The 20244-nt window shown below is 57.9% G+C and overlaps 1 protein-coding gene and 1 long non-coding RNA gene across 2 annotated transcripts; one reads left to right on the forward strand and one right to left on the reverse strand.

Moving 5' to 3' along the window:
* Nucleotides 1-1389: 1389 nt before the first annotated feature.
* Nucleotides 1390-3428, reverse strand: LOC147219488 (uncharacterized). Its single transcript, XR_015108724.1, has 3 exons — nt 3394-3428; nt 1561-1695; nt 1390-1454 (listed from the first exon to the last, which is right to left on the reverse strand). It is a non-coding gene; the product is annotated as an uncharacterized LOC147219488 (long non-coding RNA).
* Nucleotides 3429-7483: 4055 nt separating this feature from the next.
* Nucleotides 7484-20187, forward strand: wdr33 (WD repeat domain 33). The gene is made up of 21 exons (XM_086173284.1): nt 7484-7670; nt 10231-10448; nt 10811-10879; nt 11011-11115; nt 11430-11525; nt 11956-12107; nt 15211-15308; nt 15437-15563; nt 15973-16127; nt 16219-16297; nt 16374-16484; nt 16589-16683; nt 16766-16852; nt 17013-17149; nt 17251-17406; nt 17901-18644; nt 18718-18775; nt 18880-19225; nt 19297-19457; nt 19571-19735; nt 19814-20187. Exons 2-21 carry the CDS (start codon nt 10245-10247, stop codon nt 19969-19971), a joined length of 3303 nt encoding a protein of 1100 aa, XP_086029410.1. The 5' UTR covers nt 7484-7670; nt 10231-10244; the 3' UTR covers nt 19972-20187.
* Nucleotides 20188-20244: the final 57 nt, after the last annotated feature.

Consider the following 20244-nt stretch of genomic DNA (forward strand, 5'->3'; position numbering starts at 1 on the left):
GCAGCAGGTGTGGAGGAACCATCCTGAAGCCCTGGTCCTCCTCATCTCTCCTGGCGACCCTGAACACACAAGGACACACTGATACCAGAACCATACAGGTGTGTTTGCTTTGAGTCCTCGGGTCTGAGATGCCCTCAGCGCTGCCTCCTCCCCAGCAGCAACACTGGGATTGGTGTGAAACGTGTCAATGAATGTAGCAGGAAACGGTTCGGACCAATGAAAACCAGAACCCCGTGCTTCTTCTTGGCTCCTAGCAGACTTCGGTGTCCACCCTCAGTAGTTTGCTCCAGGTTGATACGATGAGCTTGCAGACGCAGATTCTTCATGAGACGGTACCTTCACGTACTGCTGGTAGCCTAGCAACCAGAGCACAGCCGCCCCTCTGCCCCGGAGAGGTTCACCAAAACGACCTTCAAAGAGCGGCAGCTGGACCTCAACCTCGACTCTGGGGGGTTCACTTCACTCTGGTGTTCTACAGATAAGTGAGGTGCAGCAGCAGCAGCAGCAATGAATCGGCGCCACCCATCCTCCTTTATTCAGAAGGTTGGAGATGCTGGTCGGTGAGAAGCTCAACCTCCAGGCCAAATTACATTTCTAAACTCATACAACATCCTGGAAGAGTCAGGGATCGGCCGGAGCTTCGGAAGTCCGACTTCATTAGACCATCAGTCTGGAGGAGGTCGTCCTGCGGCAGGTCATGGTCATCGGATGATCTCAGTTCCTGTAGTAAGTGCAGTAACCAGGAGTTTCTCCTGTGAGACCGTTGGACATTTGGCTGACTAGGCCTTCTTGAAGGCTGAAGGTTTCCTCAAGGTCAGAGGAGCTGAATTCGGTCTGGCACCAGCAGGGTTGGCTGCTGGCCTGTGACCTCGTCCACCTCGGGCCAACGTCTTTTGACTGCCTAATTGGTTCTGCCTAATCACTTGAAGGGAAGTGCATCACACCTGAACTGACATTTTGAGGCTGTCGGGCAATTGGGTGGAGGCCCTGCTGGGTGGAGACCCTGCTGGGTGGAGACCCTGCTGGTTGGAGGCCCTGCTGGTTGGAGACCCTGCTGGTTGGAGGCCCTGCTGGGTGGAGACCCTGCTGGGTGGAGACCCTGCTGGGTGGAGACCCTGCTGGGTGGAGGCCCTGCCGGGGTCGGTCAGTGCAGTGGGAGATCTGAGAAGCTCACCTGCGGAGATGAGCGCTGCTCTGGCTGAGTTTGGACGAAGGGGCGGACAGACGGCCGCAGATGGCGGCCTCTTCACCGCAACTGCAGCCGACGAAGGATGGACAGACGCACTGCGGTGACACGGAGGAGGTGCTCAGATGCAGCAGAAAGCCTTCCGGAGGAGGTGCAGAGGAGTCCGGTCCGGTCTCACCTGGGAGGACGAGGGGCCCAGCCATCCCATCTCGCCCACGGCCTCCCAGCCGTACAGCAGAAGCTCCTCGCTGTTCATCAGCTGCTCCGTCTGGAAAAACTCTCCTGTAATTGCACGGCTATGACACGAAGGACCGGAGCTTCCTGGAGCCTCGCCTTAGGCCGGTAGAACCTTCAGACCTCAGGCTGGACTTCACCTTGGCCGGAGAGAAGCTCAGCGTTTCCATCAGGTTGATTTCCTCCGGATCCAGGTGTTTCGGACCCGCGCTCTTCATTGGCGCCTCTCGCCCACATTCGGGCCGGTCTGCAGTCGGCAGCCTCTGCTGGAGGAGCTACATCACAACAGCATTTCTCAATGAGACAAAACTCACCACGGAACATCTGCAACACTGTCAGAAGCCCAGTGAGTCACCCAGTCAAACACCAGACACTGGCTGGTCAGGGAAATGTCAGCTCATACAATCTGCTACTTGCTTTTGCTAAGGTCAGCTAATACCGCCTACTTATACATCAACTAAGCTTCTTCTTCTCCTTTGGACTTTTCCCTTCATGTGTCGCCACAGCGAATCAACTTTCTCCATCCAACCCTATTCTCTGGATCCTCCTCTCTCACACCAACTACCTTCATATCTTCTCTCACTACGTCCATAAATCTTCTCTTTGGTCTTCCTCCAGACCTCTTGCCTGGCAGCTCCAATTCCAGCATCCGTCTACCAATATATTCTCTATTCCTCCTCTGTCCATGACCCAACCATCTCAGTCTCCTCTTGTATGACCTTCTCTCCAAAACATCTAACATGTGCTGTTCCTCTGATAGACTCATTCCTGTTCCTCTCCCTCCTGGTCACTCCCAAGGAGAACCTCAACATCTTCACTCTGTGACCTCTAGTTCTGCCTGCTGTCTTTTGGTCATTGGAACAGTTTCTAGTCCAAACACCATCGCTGGTCTCACCACTGTCTTGTACACCTTTCCTTTTATTCTGGCTGAAAGTCTTCTATCACATAGTACCCCTGACACTTTTCTCCACCCATTCCAACCTGCTTGGACCGTCTCTTCACCTCTTTTCCACACTCTCCTACGCTCTGGACTGTTGACCCTAAGTACCTGAAATCCTCCAGCTTCTTGATCTCCATTCCCTGTAGCCTCACCGCTCCACCTGAGTTCCTCTCAATCACACACATATATTCTGTCTTGCTATGACTAACCGTCCTTCCTCTCCTTTCCAGAGCATACCTCCACCTCTCTAGATTTTCCTGTTCCTGTTGTCTGCTCTCACTACAGATCACAATGTCATCTGCAAACATCATGGTCCATGGGGATTCCTGTCTAACCTCATTTGTCAGCCTGTCCATCCTCTGCAAACAAGAAGGGGCTCAGAGCTGATCCCTGATGAGTCCCACCTCCACCTTGAACTTCTCGGTTACCCCTACAGCACACCACACCAGTGTCTCACAGCTAGCATACATGTCCTGCACCAGTCTAACATACTTCTCTGCCACTCCAGACTTCCTCATACAATACCAGAGCTCCTCTCTTGGCACCCTGTCATATGCTTTTTCTAGGTCTACAAAAACACAATGCAGCTCCCTCTGGCCTTTTCTGTACTTTTCTATTAGGATTCTCAACGCAAATACTGCATCTGTAGTACTCTTTCTAGGCATGAAGCCATACTGCTGTTCACAAATGCTGACTTCTGCTCTCAGTCTAGTTTCCACTACTCTTTCCCATAACTTCATTGTATGGCTCATCAACTTTAACCCTCTATAGTTGCCACAATTCTGCACATCCCCTTTATTCTCACTAATACCATCTGCTAATCCCATCACCTAATTTAATCTGTTAATGTAAGCTCGGACCCTCTGCTAGTTTTGTTTGCTAATTCTATCTGCTAATACTACCTGCTTGTAAATCTGTTGTACTATCTGCCATTAGTAGTAATAGTAGTAGCCCGGGTTCGATTCCCCGCTTCCCTTCCCTTTGATGGGGAAGGCAGTTTCCATAGCGAGTGTGTGTCCGTCAGCAGCCTTACATCGGCGGTGCTCGGGCCGGAGAAGGGGGGCTCCTCCTCCCGGGGGCCCTGGCCGGAGGATGGAGGTCCCTCTGCCGGGCTGAGGTTCTGCGGGGCAGGGCAGGTTCTTCAGTCTCCAGGCGGAGGCTCCACAAAGAAGACAAACAAAGAGCTGCTTTACCGCATCCGTCTCCTCCGCGAGCTGAACCAGCTCACATGCACCCGGGCTCAGGTCGCTGGAGTCCATGCTCAGGTTCTCCTTGTCACTGGAGAGACTGTCGTCCTGCTGGAGGAGGAGGAGGCGCCTTCGTCATCCACGTCGTCCGCGGGATGGGTGACGTGAAGATGGCTGCCGGCTCACCTTGGCGGGGACCTCATTGGAGGTGGGCCTGGTGGAGGAGGTGATGGAGCAGCTGGTTGGAGGAAGCTGCAGGACCTCCAGGTAGCCCTCCTTCTCCACCTTCCTCTTGAGGGTGGAGTTCCAGTGGTTCTTGATGGAGTTGTCAGTCCTGAAAGCAGAGAACGGACAGAGTGCTGAGGGAACACACACACGCACACACACACACACACACGCACACGCACACACCTGCCCGGCAGCAGCTTGGAGATCTGGGCCCAGCGGTTCCCCAGCAGACTCTGGTTCTGGCAGATGATGCGGTCTTCCTCCAAGGTCCAGCTGCTCTTCTTCACCGAGGGGCTGAGGTGGTTGTGCCAGCGCTCGCGGCACTGCTTCCCGTTCCTGCTCTGCAGGTGCTTGGCGATGACGGACCAGTGCTTCACGCCATACTTACACACCAGCTCCGTCACCTGCGGGACACGTGACATCACCAGGAGGCGGGGCTTACTCACACACTCGCGGCCAATCGGCGGCGGCGGCGGGGAGCTCGGGTCCCGGGCCTCGGGTCCGCACCGAGACGGACCTCCGGTCCGCCGCCCGTCGTCATGGGCCGCCGGGTCCGGCGCCCTGAGAATCCCCTTCCGGTCGGCGCCCGGGCGGTCGGTACCTTCTCGTCCTCCTCCTGACTCCAGGGACCTTTGACCACATCTGGGTTCTGGACCTGCCGGCCCCTCCGCTGGGCCTCGGCGTCCGACCTGTGACCCTGGAACACAGCAGGAACATGGACCTGACGCCGGCGGCACCGAGAGCCGCGAACAAACCGACCGCAACCCAGTCCGATCCACACGGTCTCTGGTCCTCAGCTCATCATCTACTGGAGCACCGCGCTCACCTCACTCTCTGGCTTTCCCTCATTTCAGAGGCTCTGGAGGTGAGATCCCTGACCGAGGCAGACGTTCCTCAAGCCTCCACACTGAGCAACAGTTAAACCTATCCTGGGAGAAACCAAGGGGTCCGTTTGGCGTCAAGCTCATTTCGAGGAATTCTCCACGTCCCGGAGAAGAAGGAGCACAGTTCCTCGGCTAACCGAGGACTTTTCTGAGCCGAAGCCCGTCCACGTCAGAACATCCCTCATGTCCTCAGGGCAGGAAGCTCTCAGAGGTCAGCTGACGGGGTCCTCGCCGGCCACGGATGCCATACCAGCTCTGAGGTCGTCGCCAGGTCAGAGTGGACCGGCGCCTGAACCGGTCCAGCTGCCTCAGGGACAGCTGGACCAGGCTGAAGGTCCGAGGACCGTCCGGTCAGATTTATCGTCGATGTCTCCTCATGCACCAGACACACAGAGGAATGGAGAAGACCGTTCTCACGTTCCCACGCTGACATGAGATGCACGAGAGTGAAGGTCCAGAGGAGGACAAAAGGTTCCTACTGGAGAACATCTTGAGTCCTTTCCATCCTGGGACCTTCTCTCCTCTTGGACCCTGACGGTTCTCCACAAACCCAGAGGAGGCACCTGTTGGGGAAGCGAACGTGGGCACTGACCTCGGCGTCCTGGGGGTGGGACGGAGGTTGTCTCCGTCTGCGTGGACGAACAACATCTTCATCCAAATGTTGCTCCTCTGACCTCAGCATCTTCTCGAGCTGCTGCCGGCACCGGGACGTGGGATGAGGATGCTGCTTTGTGACCCAGAAAGAAGATTCCGGGACACAAGGTTCCCTGGTTGACTCTTCAGACGGGGGTCATGAAGTTCTCCGGGAGCCCAACTGGTCTGAGGGCCTTCTTGCTCCTGCCGATGGTCCTAATGACGTCACAGCTTCCTCTTCAAAGTGTCTTTGCTCTCCCTCTGTGATGTCACAGCTGTGATGTCACAGCCCATGACATCACAAAGCTCCGGCCCATCAGAGGTCTCCTCAGAAGACCCGATGCTCCTCCGAGGTTCCTCCGAGGAACTCGCCCGGCTGAGGCGTCGCTCCCGGCCGGCCAATCAGAAGCGGGCTCGTACCCGCCCTGGCGGCCTCGCACTCGGCGCCGCCTGATCACGGTCACACTGATGGACGCCGACTGGTGGTGGATGGGCGATCGGGGTACCTGTCCTGCTGGCCGGGGGGCGATCCTGGAGAACCCTCTGCAGAACATCTCGCACCCTGCGCAGGAGCAGTCACTGCAGGAGAACACATGTGACAGTGGTGGACCAATCACAGCACTGTGTCATCGTACAGGCCAGGTGAAGGAAGGCTGGCGTGCGTGCGTGCGTGTGTGTGTGTGTGTGTGTGTGTGTGTGTGTGTGTGTGTGTGTGTGTGTGTGAACATCAGGGTCTCCATCTTCAACCCCCCCCGCCCCCCCACCTGACCTATAACTGCCCCTGTGACCCTTTGATTGACAGCTAACTCTAGTGACATCATCACCATGGCTGCGTCTGTTTTCCTTGACTCCCATTGGTCGAGGGCCTCTCTCCGCCTCCTCCTCTCCGCCTCTCGGCCAATCAGATCCTTGTGATCTACCTGAGATAAGGGGCAGGTGTGTGGAGCCCCGCCCTTCGGCGCCCTTGTGGCGGACTGAACCCGCGGGACACATCAGAGGGTGTTTCCATGGAAACGCCGTGTCTCACCAGAATCCCAAGCCTGCGCTGGTCATCCTCTCAGCTCCGAGCCTGGACCTTCTGGGCCTGAGTGGGCCTGTCAGCTGGGACACAGGTGGACACGCAGGAAGTTATTATTATGGGATGGCAGCCTGTGATTGACAGCTGCCGTGTCCAAGCTAAGCCCCGCCTCTCGCCCTGGCTGGAACCCTCAACCCCTGGAGATAATCACATATTTGTGTTCTCATGTTGATGCAGGGTTAGGGTTAGGGTTATATATATAGGGTTAATATTGTAGTGTTTTCGTCAGGGGAAGCCCGGGTGACGGTAAAATATGTGTTTAGTGACCAGTAGCTGCGGTTGGCCGCTGCCGCGCCACAGGAGCCTGCAAGACTGCTAACTGTTCTGCTCAATTCCAGGTGAAAAAAATAAAAATGAGAATTCATCGCACCGTGAACCTCACTCACATCACTCACATCGACCCCAAAAACACACAGAAAACAAGCATCAACATGAACAGCAACATTCGTGACTCGCTACAATATTTTATTGAAAGTCACGGCACGTTACTCTTGACAGTTACCGGGCCCGGGGGGGGGGGGGCGGTTACCCCAACAGCCGGTTAGCCTGAGCGGGAACCGGCCGCTGATCACGGGGACACGACATAGAATAATAAACAAATAAATAAATAAACAACCCTACGAACCGGGAGCGGCGGTTCCCGGTTCCCGGTGCGGCTCGATCCGCCCGGCTGACGGCCGTTAACTCACCGGCTCCGGTGCGCGGCCCCGAGCTTCGGGTGCGCGTGCCAAGGTGGTTGGGGGCGCATATTATGGGATGGATGGTCCTCATTTTAACTTTACAGAATAAAGAGACGGTGTTTGTTTCAATATAGACTTTGATTTCGACATTCTTTCCCTCGGGGGACAAATAAAGTTTAATTTGATGGTGCTTCTGATTCGGTTTCCTTCGCGTCTTGTTGATTCGTTTGTTTGACTTTTACGTGTGAGGAGTGAGAGAGGAGTTTGAAACGAACAGGGCGTAAATCTGACTTTTATTTTCCATTTTCCTCCCGTTTGGAGCCGCTCCGGGCCCCGGGAGGCGCGGCGGCGGCGGCGGCGGCGGGACTCCACTTCCCGTGATGCTTTGCGCGCCGCCTCTCCCGCCCGTTTGGAAAAGTTCCCGGCGGGCTTTTCGGCGGGGCCGAGAAGAAGAAGAAGAGGCGTCATGATGGAGGCCGCCGGTGGCCGGAGCGTCAGAAGCTGCTCGTCCCAGCGCCAAACGAGGGCGACGGTTTGATGATTCCCGGTCGAAGAAGTCGTCGGGAGGGTCTCTCGGGCTGATGCCGGCGAGATAGCGGGCTCTGCTGCGGACATCGTCGGTGAGTCTTCGAGCCGCGGAGTCGCCGCCGCTCCGCCTGTTGTTGTTGTAAACGGTGCTCCAACAGAAGCGGCCCGCCGCCATTAACGGTAACTTGTGCTCATGCGGGGGGACGCTGGGGGGAAACGCCGCCCCGGGAGCCTCACGCCCGGCTCTCGCTTCGCGAACGCCGCCCCGGCGTGTGGCTCGGCGGTCGGGTCGCAGGTGCCGCTTCTTCCGGGCGGCGGGCAGCTACTTTACCCAGGCTAGCTATTAGCTAGCTTGTTAGCAAAGCCGTAGTAGCCTTGAGGCTAACGGCTGGAGCAGCCCGCTCGCCCCGTCTGTGGATTAACGTCTCACCGGCGAGGTTCTCCGGAGGGAGACGCGGCTCCGCGGGGACGCTGCCCAACTTCACCCGACCCTAAAGACACCGAGCGCGGCAGCCCAGCGGGTCCCCGCGATGTAGCATTAGCCGCGTAGCCGCTCCCTCGTGTTTCCCTCCGCTTGTGTCCCAAACATCTCCGTCTGGCGCACCTGCGATGGAGAAGCAACGAGAACCGTCGCCGGACTCCCACGGGTGGACACCTCCGCGGGTGGACACCTCCGCGGGTGGACACTTATTTCATTAGTATTTCAATACGGAGACGGTCCTGGATCTCCCAGAGTTTCCACTCTTGAGACTTTGAAATGTTCGACACCTCTACTGTGCAACTATGAGAACTATATAGCATCATCTTGAGATATTTAATACCTTCATCATGTAAGTCAAAGATGTTTGTCATTGATGTTTGAGATGTTTAAGACATTCATCATGTATGTTTGAGATGCTGCGTTGTCTACGGCATCGACCGTGTACTTTTTGTGCGTCTCGTGTCATTGAAAGGGGTTTCAGAATTGACCGTCAGTAGAACACGCTCCAGACCCTTATGATGCTGGACGCGTGTCGGTCGCCCTGGATGGACACCTGCTCCTCCACCAGCCGGGCCTTTGTTTTGGTCTGCAGACGGAACACGGTGAAAGTCCGTGTCTAAATGCCCATCGTTCCCCTGGTTGTACGGCTTCTCCTGGTGTTTGGAAGTCCTTGCTGAAGCCGTCCCTGCTGAAGCCGTCCCCGGCTGCAGTCTTTGCCTCGCAGTCAGTTGTCGCTGTAGCCGCCGATCTCCTTCCTCTCCGGCTCGAGCGGTAATGAGAGCCTGGGCTCTTCTCGGTCCTTCTGGCGAGGAAAGTCAGGCCATTCTCTCATGTTCTACACGCACATTCGTTAGGACATCTGCTGTGAACCTGCGTCAGTTTGTTCAGACGTGAAGACCGAACATCTAGAGATGATCCAGATCGACCAGGTGTTTTCCACCTGTCGTTAACAGGAAAGCAACTGCCACTGACAGAAGACGTCCAGGTTGTGGCCGAGGTGTCAGGTGGTCTCTAAACTGTCAGTGTTTACCAGTGAGACCCTCCATGTCCAGAGGTGTCCTCCTGCTGTGGAGGCTTGGCGCTCGTTGGTGTTGAACATAAATGACCCAACGGCGAAGCTGTCGGTGTCTTCTCAGGTCAGGGCCTCGTCCTTCCATGGGGACATGTTGTTGCCATGGTAACCTGTGTCATCGATGTAAAAGATGGACGCCCCAGGCGTCCCCTGCTCTCCCTCTCTGGACGTTCCCGCTGCCCTCGCCCGTGTCTTAGACCTTCCTCTTCTGGAGTGAAGGCGGAGGTTCTGTCCACATCTCAACCCAGGACCCGATCGGTCGTTTGTGTTTGGAACGTCTGCCAAAGCAGCGTCCTGAAATGTCTGAAGATCTGTCCTTGTTGATGACCAACATCGATTTGTCCCTTAGCGGGATGGGTTCCGATGTGGGACCAATGTGCGCCGCGGTCGTCGATGATGTTTGGTTTGCGGTGTCTTCTGGTGAAGCCCCCGGCAGCTTTGGCCTGCGATTGTCCCTCCTCCTCCCAGGTTAAAGACCACGACTTTAAATCGGTTCCCAGTTCTTCGCTCCCAGGTGCAGGAGCCAGGGTTCCTCGGAGCAGGTCCAGGGAACCCTGGCTCCAACGGGAAGTCTGAAGATGCAGAATCACTGCTATTAGACCAAGTCCAAGCGTTGAGTTCTTCCTTGTGGCTTTTTTGTTCTCCTGAAAATGCTGTCGTAGAAACAGACGACTCAGGTGTTCTTCAGCACCTGGATGCCATTCTGTCTGAAGAGGTTCTTGGGTTCTCCTCCATCTGATCTAATGACCCTCTCAGAAGAAGGGCCTGGTTGAGGACCCGAGCTGGTCAACGGGGAAAAACTGAAGTTTGCAAAAGTTTGAACGCAGCACACAAAAATCCTCTAATTATGTCATCGGCCCTTGGGTTGCCATAGAAACAGCCAGCTGTGATTTGTGTCTCAGGCCACTTCTGTCCTCCTCAGCCCTGGAGAATGTAGAGGGGGTGAAAGGTGTAGAAGGTGTAGAAGGTCTGGGGTGCCTCTGGCGGGACTTGGAGCTCCTCAGACCGGCACGTGAAGGTGCCTGGTCACATGACCCTCAGCAGACGGGACGGTGCTCGAGTGTGTCTCGGAGTTAATGGACAGCCCTCTCTCTCCCAGGTTCAGCTGTCACCATGGCGACGGACATCGGTTCGCCGCAGCGGTTCTTCCACATGCCGCGCTTCCAGCACCAGGCGCCGCGGCAGGTCTTCTACAAGAGGCCCGACTTCGCGCAGCAGCAGGCCATGCAGCAGCTCACCTTCGATGGGAAGCGCATGAGGAAAGCCGTCAACCGCAAGACCATCGACTACAACCCCTCTGTCATCCGCTACCTGGAGGTACCCGACTCTGAACTTAACACTAACATCTCCTCCATCCGCTACCTGGAGGTACCCGACTCTGAACTTAACACTAACACTTCCTCCATCTGCTACCTGGAGGTACCCGACTCTGAACTTAACACTAACATCTCCTCCATCCGCTACCTGGAGGTACCCGACTCTGAACCTCATTGACACCAACAACCTCCCCTTCTCTCTGTGGGGGAGTAAAGAGTCAGTGTAACAACAAGTGAAATTTCTCAGAGTCTCGAACCTGGTTGCATTTTTGAAGTAGATGAGAGATGTGATTGAAGGCCCCACTCACCTCGGCGCCGCCGTCTTCACGCCGCCCCCCTGATCATCTTGTCTGCTTGTAACAGAACCGTCTGTGGCAGAGGGACCACCGGGACTTCCGGGCCATCCAGCCGGACGCAGGCTGTTACAATGATGTGAGTCCTCTTCCACCTGCAGACCTCCTCTACCTCTGGGTGAAGATGAAGTCCTACGGTCCGACTTTATGAAACCTCTGCTTCAATTGTTTTTGTGTGTGTGTGTGTGTGCGTGTGTGTGTGTCCCACAGCTCGTCCCTCCTGTCGGCATGCTGAACAACCCCATGAACGCCGTCACCACCAAGTTCGTCCGAACGTCCACCAACAAAGTCAAGTGTCCGGTGTTCGTCATCAGGGTGAGCGGCGACCTCTGGTCCTCTGGTTCTCTCTGTGTGGGCTAGGGTTAGCCATGTTCTCCAGGGTTCTCCTCCCACCTGCCACAGTCAGCAGGTCCATTGAAGGTTCTGAGTTGTCCGTAGATGTGAATGTGTGTTTGAATGGTTGGCTGTCCATGTGACTGACAGGAGAAGCCCCGCCTCTTGGCCCTCTGACCTGCAGAACACACACCTGCGGGGCTGAGAGCTTCCATCACCCATCAGATCAATAGACAGACAGCTGTGTGTGTGTGTGCGTGTGTGTGTGTGTGTCTAACGCTGTCTCTGCCCCCCAGTGGACGCCTGAGGGACGGCGTCTGGTGACGGGAGCCTCCAGCGGAGAGTTCACGCTGTGGAACGGACTCACCTTCAACTTCGAGACCATCCTGCAGGTAAATGTCCTCGTCCTGTTGGAAACCGGTCGGAACGTTTCGATCACTCGGACCGGCTATCGATCGGTCGTCACTCGGAGGAAACGGTCACCATAGAAACGGGACATGGATTGGGATCAGAAGAAGCTGGAGTGGAATTTGTGGCTTGTCATCAGTAGAGGAACTAGGGGGTTCTGTCCTTCTGTGGGACCTTCATGGGTGGTTTGGATGAATGTTCTGATGGTTCCACCGTCAGAACACGGGTTCTGCTTGCTTTATTAGTCTGCAGAACATCCACGTCAGGGTCTAATTCGGGTGGAACAAGCAGCGTGTTCCTCTGTCGTGTCCGGAGGAGGTCCCGTGGTCCGAACGATTGAAGGAAGCAGGACCGGTCCGGCCCAGAGGGGAGTGTCTAACCTGTGTGTGTGTGTGTGTGTGTGTGTGTCCTCAGGCCCACGACAGCCCGGTGCGAGCCATGACCTGGTCCCACAATGACATGTGGATGCTGACGGCGGACCACGGCGGCTACGTCAAGTACTGGCAGTCCAACATGAACAACGTCAAGATGTTCCAGGCCCACAAGGAGGCGGTTAGAGAAGCCAGGTTTCTACCCATCTAAACTTTTCCCGTAGCTCGGCGCCCCGTGTGCTTGTGGTTGGCGGATGTACGCGTTGCCACGGCGACCTGTTGTTGATTGTTGCTGTTGAATAAAGTGATCAGAAGTGATTGACGAGGCCCAATAAAGTTGTGGCGCCATCCGTGCAATAAAGTCAATAAAGCTGCAGGTGTTGAAATAAAGGTTTGAATGTGCCGCCTGAAGCTCCAGCGTCAGGACCTCCTCCCGCCTCCCGGCCAGAAGCCTGTTAGATCCTCTTGCGCGGGATCGGGGCAGCTGGTTCACGCTCAGACGAGGGAAGCCCCGCTAGCTTTATGTCCACCCGCAACTTGGGCGTCCGTTGGTTTTTTCGTGGCCCGAGATCCGTGAGATCCGTGCTCGGTGGCTCAGGTCTCCGGCCGGTTCCTCCCTTGTGTCGGAGAAGACGTGGTTCTGAACCTGCTCTCCACCGGACCGGTTTCATGTCTCCTCCTCACGCAGAGCCGTGGTAGAGAACCCCTCCGCCCCCCCGTCCCCCCAGCTGTGGCTCTCGGCAGGTGTTTGGTCACCGGGTTCGTCCTCCACCTGCTGGTTGTAGGACGTCAGAGATGAAACCTCTGACTGAATCAAACAGAAGGTGGGAGGAGGAGGTCAAAGGTCACACCTGAACCCGCGACCCCCCCCCCCCCCCGACCCAGGCGTCAGATGTCCCGTTATCTTCTGTGAAAGCGGTTTTCTCCTGAGGGTCTCGTGGTTCTTGCTGGCTTTGACCTTCATGTCACCTCTTGATGTTTCCCCTGTGGTTTCTTGTGCTGTTGAACTTCCTGCTGAATAATCCTGTACGTTATCTGCAGATCCTGCTGAGGAGAAGAGAACAGGTTCACTCACAGAAACCCAAAGACCTCGGCTTCTCTTGAGAGTAGAAACATGTCCGGATGTCCAGGTCTCCAGGACGGCCCCCTAAGGTCACGTTACGCTTGATTTCCGAGCCTCGGCTCCAAACAGGAGCTCCTTTCTGAGTCAGAGAGGAGCATCTTCTGGATGTCCTGCACCTTCAGTACCTTAGGTGGTGGCAGCTGGTTTGGAGAAGCTCCACTCCCACCCCTGACACTCTGACCTCTCACCGACTGTCTCAGTGTCTCCTGTCCAAAGGGGGGGACATTGTCTTCTGGAGAAATGGACTGTAACCTGATGTGAGGGACTTTGACCGGGACCAGACCGGGTCAGAACATCTCCAAAGTCTCCCGTAGGCATTGAAGGATATGCTGGCCGTCCTGATCTGGTCCCACAGGAGGTCTGAAAAGGCTCCTGCTGGTTCCCTCGGAACACACGGTCCGTCACAGAGCATTCGGAGCTGCGTGGACCGGGATCTCCGGGGAGATCCGTGATGACCCTGGTCCAGCGCAGGGGGGACCTCACAGTGGACCTGGGCACCAGAACCAGACCACGTCCCGGGTCCTTGGAAATGCCTCGAGGGCGTTCTGAGGGGCGCCGACTGGATCCCGGCGGGGTCTTGGACTCCAGAGTCCCCCGATCTCAGACCTCGGACCCTCCGGGACTGAGGGCACCTGCTCAAACCCTCAGAGGCGCAGGGGGTCTGGACCTCCACGGATCACGTGATGGTGAGAGACGATCGGACGTTGAAGGGGAACCTGCAGCTCGGTCCCGTCCCCGTCTTCATCCCTGATGCCGGAGCTTAGCTGAAGTCCTCCAGGTGCTGCCAAAGCACAACCAAGTGTCTCCACCAGACCTTCTCTCGTCCGCCGGTTCCTTTCAGAGTTAAAATCCCAGGAGGATCTAGCCCGCTTGGAGCTGCGGAGGTAAAGGACGGTAGCTCCTCAATCTGCTCTCTGGGCCCGTCCAGACCCAGAAGATCTGGGCTTCCAGCAGGAACCCCAAAGCTCTGGCTCAGTGTGTTTGAATGGAGGAGAGTGTCCATCTCTGTCCCTCAGAGGTCCCAGACCTTCCTGAGAGCACCTCCACCTGTCCTGGTTGGACTTCACGGGCTCTGTTCAAACCCTGGTTCTTCAGACCCACCTCACGTCCAGGGAGGATCAGTCTTGTCACAAGTACTAGCAGATGGTCCTCAGGAACCACTCAGGAGGTACTGAGAAGCTCTGGGTGCTGAGTAAAGGGAGTCCTGTCAGTCTTCTTGGTTGAATGACCAGACTTTGAGCACCTGGTGTTCTGTGGTCCTGGCAGTGCTTCTGGTTCCACCACAAGAGGTCCAGTCAGGGTTCCTCTGGTGCAGGCAGGTTCTCCATGTGTACTTCTGCTCATCCGATGAGCGTGCAGTGATGTGTTCACGTTCCTCCGGCCTCGGGGACCTCCTGCACCCCCAGGCCAGGATCCTTGAGGAGTCCTTGAAGGTTCCCCTGTCAGAACCTGAGCCGTGTTGAACTTGTGCACGTGTGCTTGTCACCATGGCGACGGACTCCAAGCTGTGACTTGAGTTATTTGTGCCCGTGGGATGTCCTGCGTCTCCACGGCAACCACAGCACCCAGCAGGCACGGGTGCCCGGAGACCGTGGATGCCACGGTGAACCTTAACTTGATGTCATCTGAGATCGGAAAACAGTCGGATCCAAGTTGGTGTGGTCTGGGTTCACTGAGGAACCCCTGGAGGTCCTCCTCCCTCAGGCGGAGAGGCAGAACGTCCGGGGAAGGAAGGGCTTGGTTTGGATGATCCTCCAGAGAGGTCTCCTGGAAGCAGCCAGAGGCAGAGGGCCTTCTGCGGCTTCTTCAGCTGACCGCCGTTCTCAGTTTAGAAGGAAGCCTCGTGTTTCGGATGCAGGCTTTGCTAGTCTGAGGTGATCCAAAGCAGAGGGTCTGCAGGAGGACCTGCTGCTGGGTGTCCAGCAGGGGGAGCTGTTTCTCAGCCCAGCGCTGCTTTCAGAAGACAGGGAGGAAGAACCCGAGGAGTTCCCTCAGGCCGCGGCGTCCCGAGGACCGTGCTCACGCCGGCACGACTCACCGTGTGAAGTCCAGCCGGGGCTTTAGCTTGGGAGGGTCGGTGGAGCTGCGGTGGAGCTGCGGTGGAGCTGAACCACCAGAGAAGCCCAACCCCTCTGGTGTTTTGCTGCGCCGGCCTGACTTCCTGTCCGTCTCCAGTTTCTCCCCCACAGACAACAAGTTCGCCACGTGCTCGGACGACGGCACCGTGCGCATCTGGGACTTCCTGCGCTGCCACGAGGAGCGCATCCTCAGAGGTCCGACACACACACACACACACACACACACACACACACACACACACACACACACACACACACACACTGCGGGACACCGGCCTCTGACTGATCGACTGTGTGTGTGTGTGTGTGTGTGTGTGTTGCAGGTCATGGTGCTGATGTGAAGTGTGTGGACTGGCATCCCACCAAAGGGCTGGTCGTGTCCGGTAGCAAAGACAGTCAGCAGCCAATCAAATTCTGGGACCCAAAGACAGGGCAAAGTCTGGCTACACTGTGAGCACACACACACACACACACACACACACACACACACGGGACAGAGCACAGACATACAGGCACGTTTATAGAGGAGACAACACATATACACACAGGATACACACGTATGACAGAAAAAAAAGACAGCATTCACACACACACACATAAACACACACACACGCACAGACCCCCCACTCCACACACAGGACAGAAGGTAGACAGACACACACACACACACACACACACCGACATACCCCCACAGGCAGAACACACACACACACACACATACACATACATACATAGGACAGGCCATACACACTCATAGAACAGAACATACATACACAAACACACACACCCTCATAAGACAGAATGCACACACAAACACACACACACACACACACAGTGCTAACCCTTGCTCTGTGCTCAGTCATGCCCACAAGAACACGGTGATGGAGGTGAAGTGGAACCTGAACGGGAACTGGCTGCTGACGGCGTCCAGGGACCACCTGTGCAAGCTCTTCGACATCAGGAACCTCAAGGAGGAGCTGCAGGTCTTCAGGGGACACAAGAAGGAGGCCACAGGTAGCTCCTCGCCTCACCAGCTCACACACACCATCCCCTCACCCCTCACTGACGTGTGTGTGTGTGTGTGTGTGTGTGTGTGTGTTCCCAGCGGTCGCCTGGCATCCCGTCCACGAAGGCCTGTTTGCCAGCGGGGGGTCGGATGGTTCTCTGCTCTTCTGGCACACGGGGTTTGTAATCACACCTGAACACTCTGACCTCCGAGGAACCCTGAGGAGCCTCGCTGAACCACTGCTGCTGTTTCAGGGTGGAGAAGGAGGTCGGGGGGATGGAGATGGCCCACGAGGGGATGATCTGGAGTCTGGCCTGGCACCCGCTGGGTCACATCCTCTGCTCCGGCTCCAACGACCACACCAGGTGACCACACACACACACACACACACACACACACACCCCGAGCATCTCCTGGCCCCGTGCAGCACACAGGCACGCTCAACATCTGACCCGCTTCCCTTCTCCAGTAAATTCTGGACCAGGAACCGTCCCGGGGACAAGATGAGGGACCGCTACAACCTCAACCTGCTGCCGGGGATGTCAGAGGACGGCGTGGAGTATGGTGAGCCACATCTCTGCTCCTCAGGTCCAACCAGATGTGTGTGTGTGTGTGTGTGTGTGACGGCATGGTGTGTTTGTTCCAGATGACGTGGAGCCCAACAGTGTGGCGTCCATCCCTGGCATGGGGATCCCAGACCAGCTGAAGGCCGCCATGGAGCAGGAGCAGAGCAGTGAGTCCTTCACCATGAATCTCCTGACTGTCTTTGTTGGTGGCCTTCGATGTTTCAGACGTTTCCTGTTCTCTGCGTGTGCACATGTGTGTGTGTGTGTGTGTGTGTGTGTGGCCACCACCTTCATGGCACTGGACTGAGGTTTGACTCTCGCCCTCAGATAAGGAAGCGTCCTCAGAGGAGATGTCCATCCCAGGCCTGGACTGGGGCGTGGACGAGGTCATGGGCAAAGACACCAAGAAGGTCCCGCAGAAGAAAGTCCCTTATGCCAAACCCATCCCGGCTCAGTTCCAGCAGGTGACCCCCGACACACACACACACACACACACACACACACACACACACACACACAGTGTTGCCCATGAGCGATGCTGATCGGCACACACCTCTGTCTGCAGGCCTGGGCCGAGAACAAGGTGCCCATGATGCCGCCCGCCGGAGATCTGGGCAAAGACCGCAAGTCGGAGCAGAAGGCGGAGGGGAAGAAGAAGACGCAGGCGGAGATCGAGCAGGAGATGGCGGCGCTGCAGTACACCAACCCTCTGCTGCTGGAGGTGACCCACCTTCCCCTTCTGATTCAGGTCTTGCTGTAAAAGCTGCCCGTCCCCCGAGCTAAAGCTAGCCTTCATAATAATAACAACTTATCCTTTATGAATCCTGGGGACATTGGTTGTGCAATGAAGTCATGATGGATGAACATGAGCAGGAGGCTGCAGGCAGCAGGAGGGCTTCGCTGTGTCGCTCGACAACACTTGGACACACCGGGAGGAGCCGGGAATCCAACTGGGAATGTGGTCTTCCAAAGACCACGGCTCTGCTCGTGCGCCACGCGGCCCTTTAGCACCCTTTAGGAGCAGGCGACCGGGGCAGTGTGTGCGGTGTGTGCAGTGTGTGCAGTGTGTGTTCGGTGTGTTCAGTGTGTGTCCGGTGTGTTCGGTATGTGCGGTGTGTCTAGTGTGTTCAGTGTGTGCGGTGTGTGTGGTGTGTGTCGCAGGACGTCACGGTTCCCGGGAGCCTCTTGCTAACGCCTTCTTTCTCCTCCGAGCAGCAGATGAAGATGGACCGGATAAACCAGATGGGCGGTGACGGCGCCTTGGGGCCCCCACAGGGACAGGGACCCATGTCGGCCTTCTCGGGCCCCGGCGGCCCCGGGGGGCCCCTGCAGCCCGGCCAGCAGGGCTTTCCCTCCAACAAGAGCCAGCAGCAGATGTCCAACAACATGGGCCCCCCCATGGGCCCCGGAGGCATGCAACCTTTCATTCCCGGACAGATGGGGCCCTCCTCGGGACCCCAGGGGCCCCCTCAGGGCATGATGGGACCCCCGGACATGCAGAGACACTCTGGCCCTGCCAGGAACATGGGTCCCCAGGGGCCCCACAACATGGGTCCCGGACAGAGAGCGATGCAGGGGCCCCCCGGGGGGATGATGGGCCCCTCCTCACGAGGACTGGGCCCCCGGGATTTACAGGGGCCTCCGCCCCAGGGGGGCATGATGTCATCTCAAGGAAACATGATGGGATCCCAGGGGCCGGTGCAGGGCCAGATGATGGGGCCCCCGCCCAGGACACACGGCAACAGCTATGGGATGGGGAACATGCAGGGGCTCTCAGGAGGGATCCACGGGCCCCCAGGAAACATGCAGGGCCCCCCTGGTAATATGCAAGGACCCCACGGAAGTGTCCAGGGACCCCCTGGAAACATGCAGGGGCCTCACGGAAACATGCAGGGGCCTCACGGAAACATGCAGGGGCCCCACGGGGGCATGCAGGGTCCACCCTACGCCCAGCACCAGGTGAGTCCGAGGCTGAATCCGACTGTCCCTCCGCCGGAGCCGCAGGCCCCTAACCCTGGTCTGCTCCTTCCAGGGCCAGAACTCGGGGCCCATGATACACGGGATGGGCCAGCAGGGGCCCAACAGCAAAGGTAAGTTGTCTCTCTGCGCGAGAACCCGCTCGGGGCCGCCGAGGAGCCGGAACTCTGCGAGCTCCTGTTTGAATCACTGCAACGTTGACCTTCGATTGTCCCAGGAGACCCGCGGGGGCCCCTTCCCAACCACCACCTGGGCCCGCACGACCGGCAGGGCCCCGGGGGGCCCGACCAGGGCTCGGGGCCCTACTGGGGCGACGGCCAGCAAGGCCGGCACGGGCCGCAGGACTTTGACGGGGGCCAGGACTTCCACGGGCGAGAAGACGGCTGGAGGTCCGGGCCCGGCTACCAAGGAGGAGGGGGCAGGGAAGGAGGGGGTGGAGGTGGAGGTGGAGGGGGCAGCCACCGGGCAAGCTCCGGGCCCCGGGGGGGCAACGGGGGGAGCTGGGGCCCCGACGAGCGCTTCCTCCGGGACGGGGCCGAGTTCAGAGGCCGGCGCGAAGAGAGGTGAGCCCGGATCCGACCCCGGTCCGACCCGACCCCGTTCCCGGTCCTGACCCGGCCCGTCTCTGTTCCAGGTTCCGACCAGGGGGGGGCAGCCGCTCGGGGGGGCGGGGCTACCCCGACGACTACGGCGGCCCCGACGAGGGCTTCGACGGCCCCGACGACATGGGCCGAGGCTGGGACGGCGGGGGACGAGTGAGGGCGCCGCGGGGGTCGGCCCCCCCCAGAGGGTCAGGTGGGGGAACCACGCCAGACGCACTCGCACCTTCGTCTGTCGACACGTCGGCCTCACATTTCGAGAGGGTAAAAGTTCCTCTGCGACGGGCTTCCTGTCTTCCTGTCCCGCAGGTCACGACGGCTACCGGGACGAGGGCTCGTCTTCGGCGGGCCGCGAACGCTCCTCGTCCCTGCAGGGGATGGACATGGCGTCCCTTCCCCCCCGCAAGCGGCCGTGGCAGGACGGCCCGGGGACGGGGGACCCCCGGGAGAGGGAGTCGCCCGGCGCCGACGGAGGTGAGACCCCATTTCCCTTTTCCGGTCAGCCGGCGATTTCCGAACGGTCGGGATTCATCCGTCTCCCGGTGTCCGCAGGTCGACCTCCGCCTCGGGAGGACGGAGGGTACGGGCCGTCGTCCCGGTCCGGGCGGGGGGGCTGGGGGCCGGGAGGAGGACCCGGACCGGGGCCCCCGCCGCGGAGATCGGGTCAGCCCCCCCGAGGAGCGCCCAGGGGCCTCGGACGCGGGCGGTAGTCCCAGTGACGGGACCCCCGACCCCCGCGGGCTCATGAACTTTTGGTCACGTGACACTCGGCGGAGCGGCCGATTGGCCCCACAGGAAGCAGAATCATATTTTAATGTAAAATGTCTCCTTTTATTTCCCGCCAACGTTTGGTTTCATTTTGTCATTTTGTATGGAATTTCTATGTTTTGTGTTTCACAAGGTGGACAATAAAGATTCACACTTCAGCCGCTGCTTCCACCTCTGTTAGCCTAGCTTAGCACAAAGACTGGGAGCAGGCCGGA

Source organism: Fistularia commersonii, chromosome 25 (genome assembly GCF_037954325.1).
Source record: "Fistularia commersonii isolate RoL2024-O1a breed Wild chromosome 25, RoL_Fcom_v1.0, whole genome shotgun sequence".
In the NCBI taxonomy this organism is placed as follows: Eukaryota; Metazoa; Chordata; class Actinopteri; order Syngnathiformes; family Fistulariidae; genus Fistularia; species Fistularia commersonii.

What these genes read in the sequence shown, in the direction of transcription:
- wdr33 (XM_086173284.1), top strand. Translation starts at nt 10,245, where the DNA reads ATGGCGACGGACATCGGTTCGCCGCAGCGGTTCTTCCACATGCCGCGC. An exon ending in GGCCCCCCCCAGAGGGTCAG is followed by an intron (nt 19,458 to 19,570) that starts GTGGGGGAACCA and finishes CCTGTCCCGCAG; the next exon opens with GTCACGACGGCTACCGGGAC. An exon ending in GTCGCCCGGCGCCGACGGAG is followed by an intron (nt 19,736 to 19,813) that starts GTGAGACCCCAT and finishes CGGTGTCCGCAG; the next exon opens with GTCGACCTCCGCCTCGGGAG.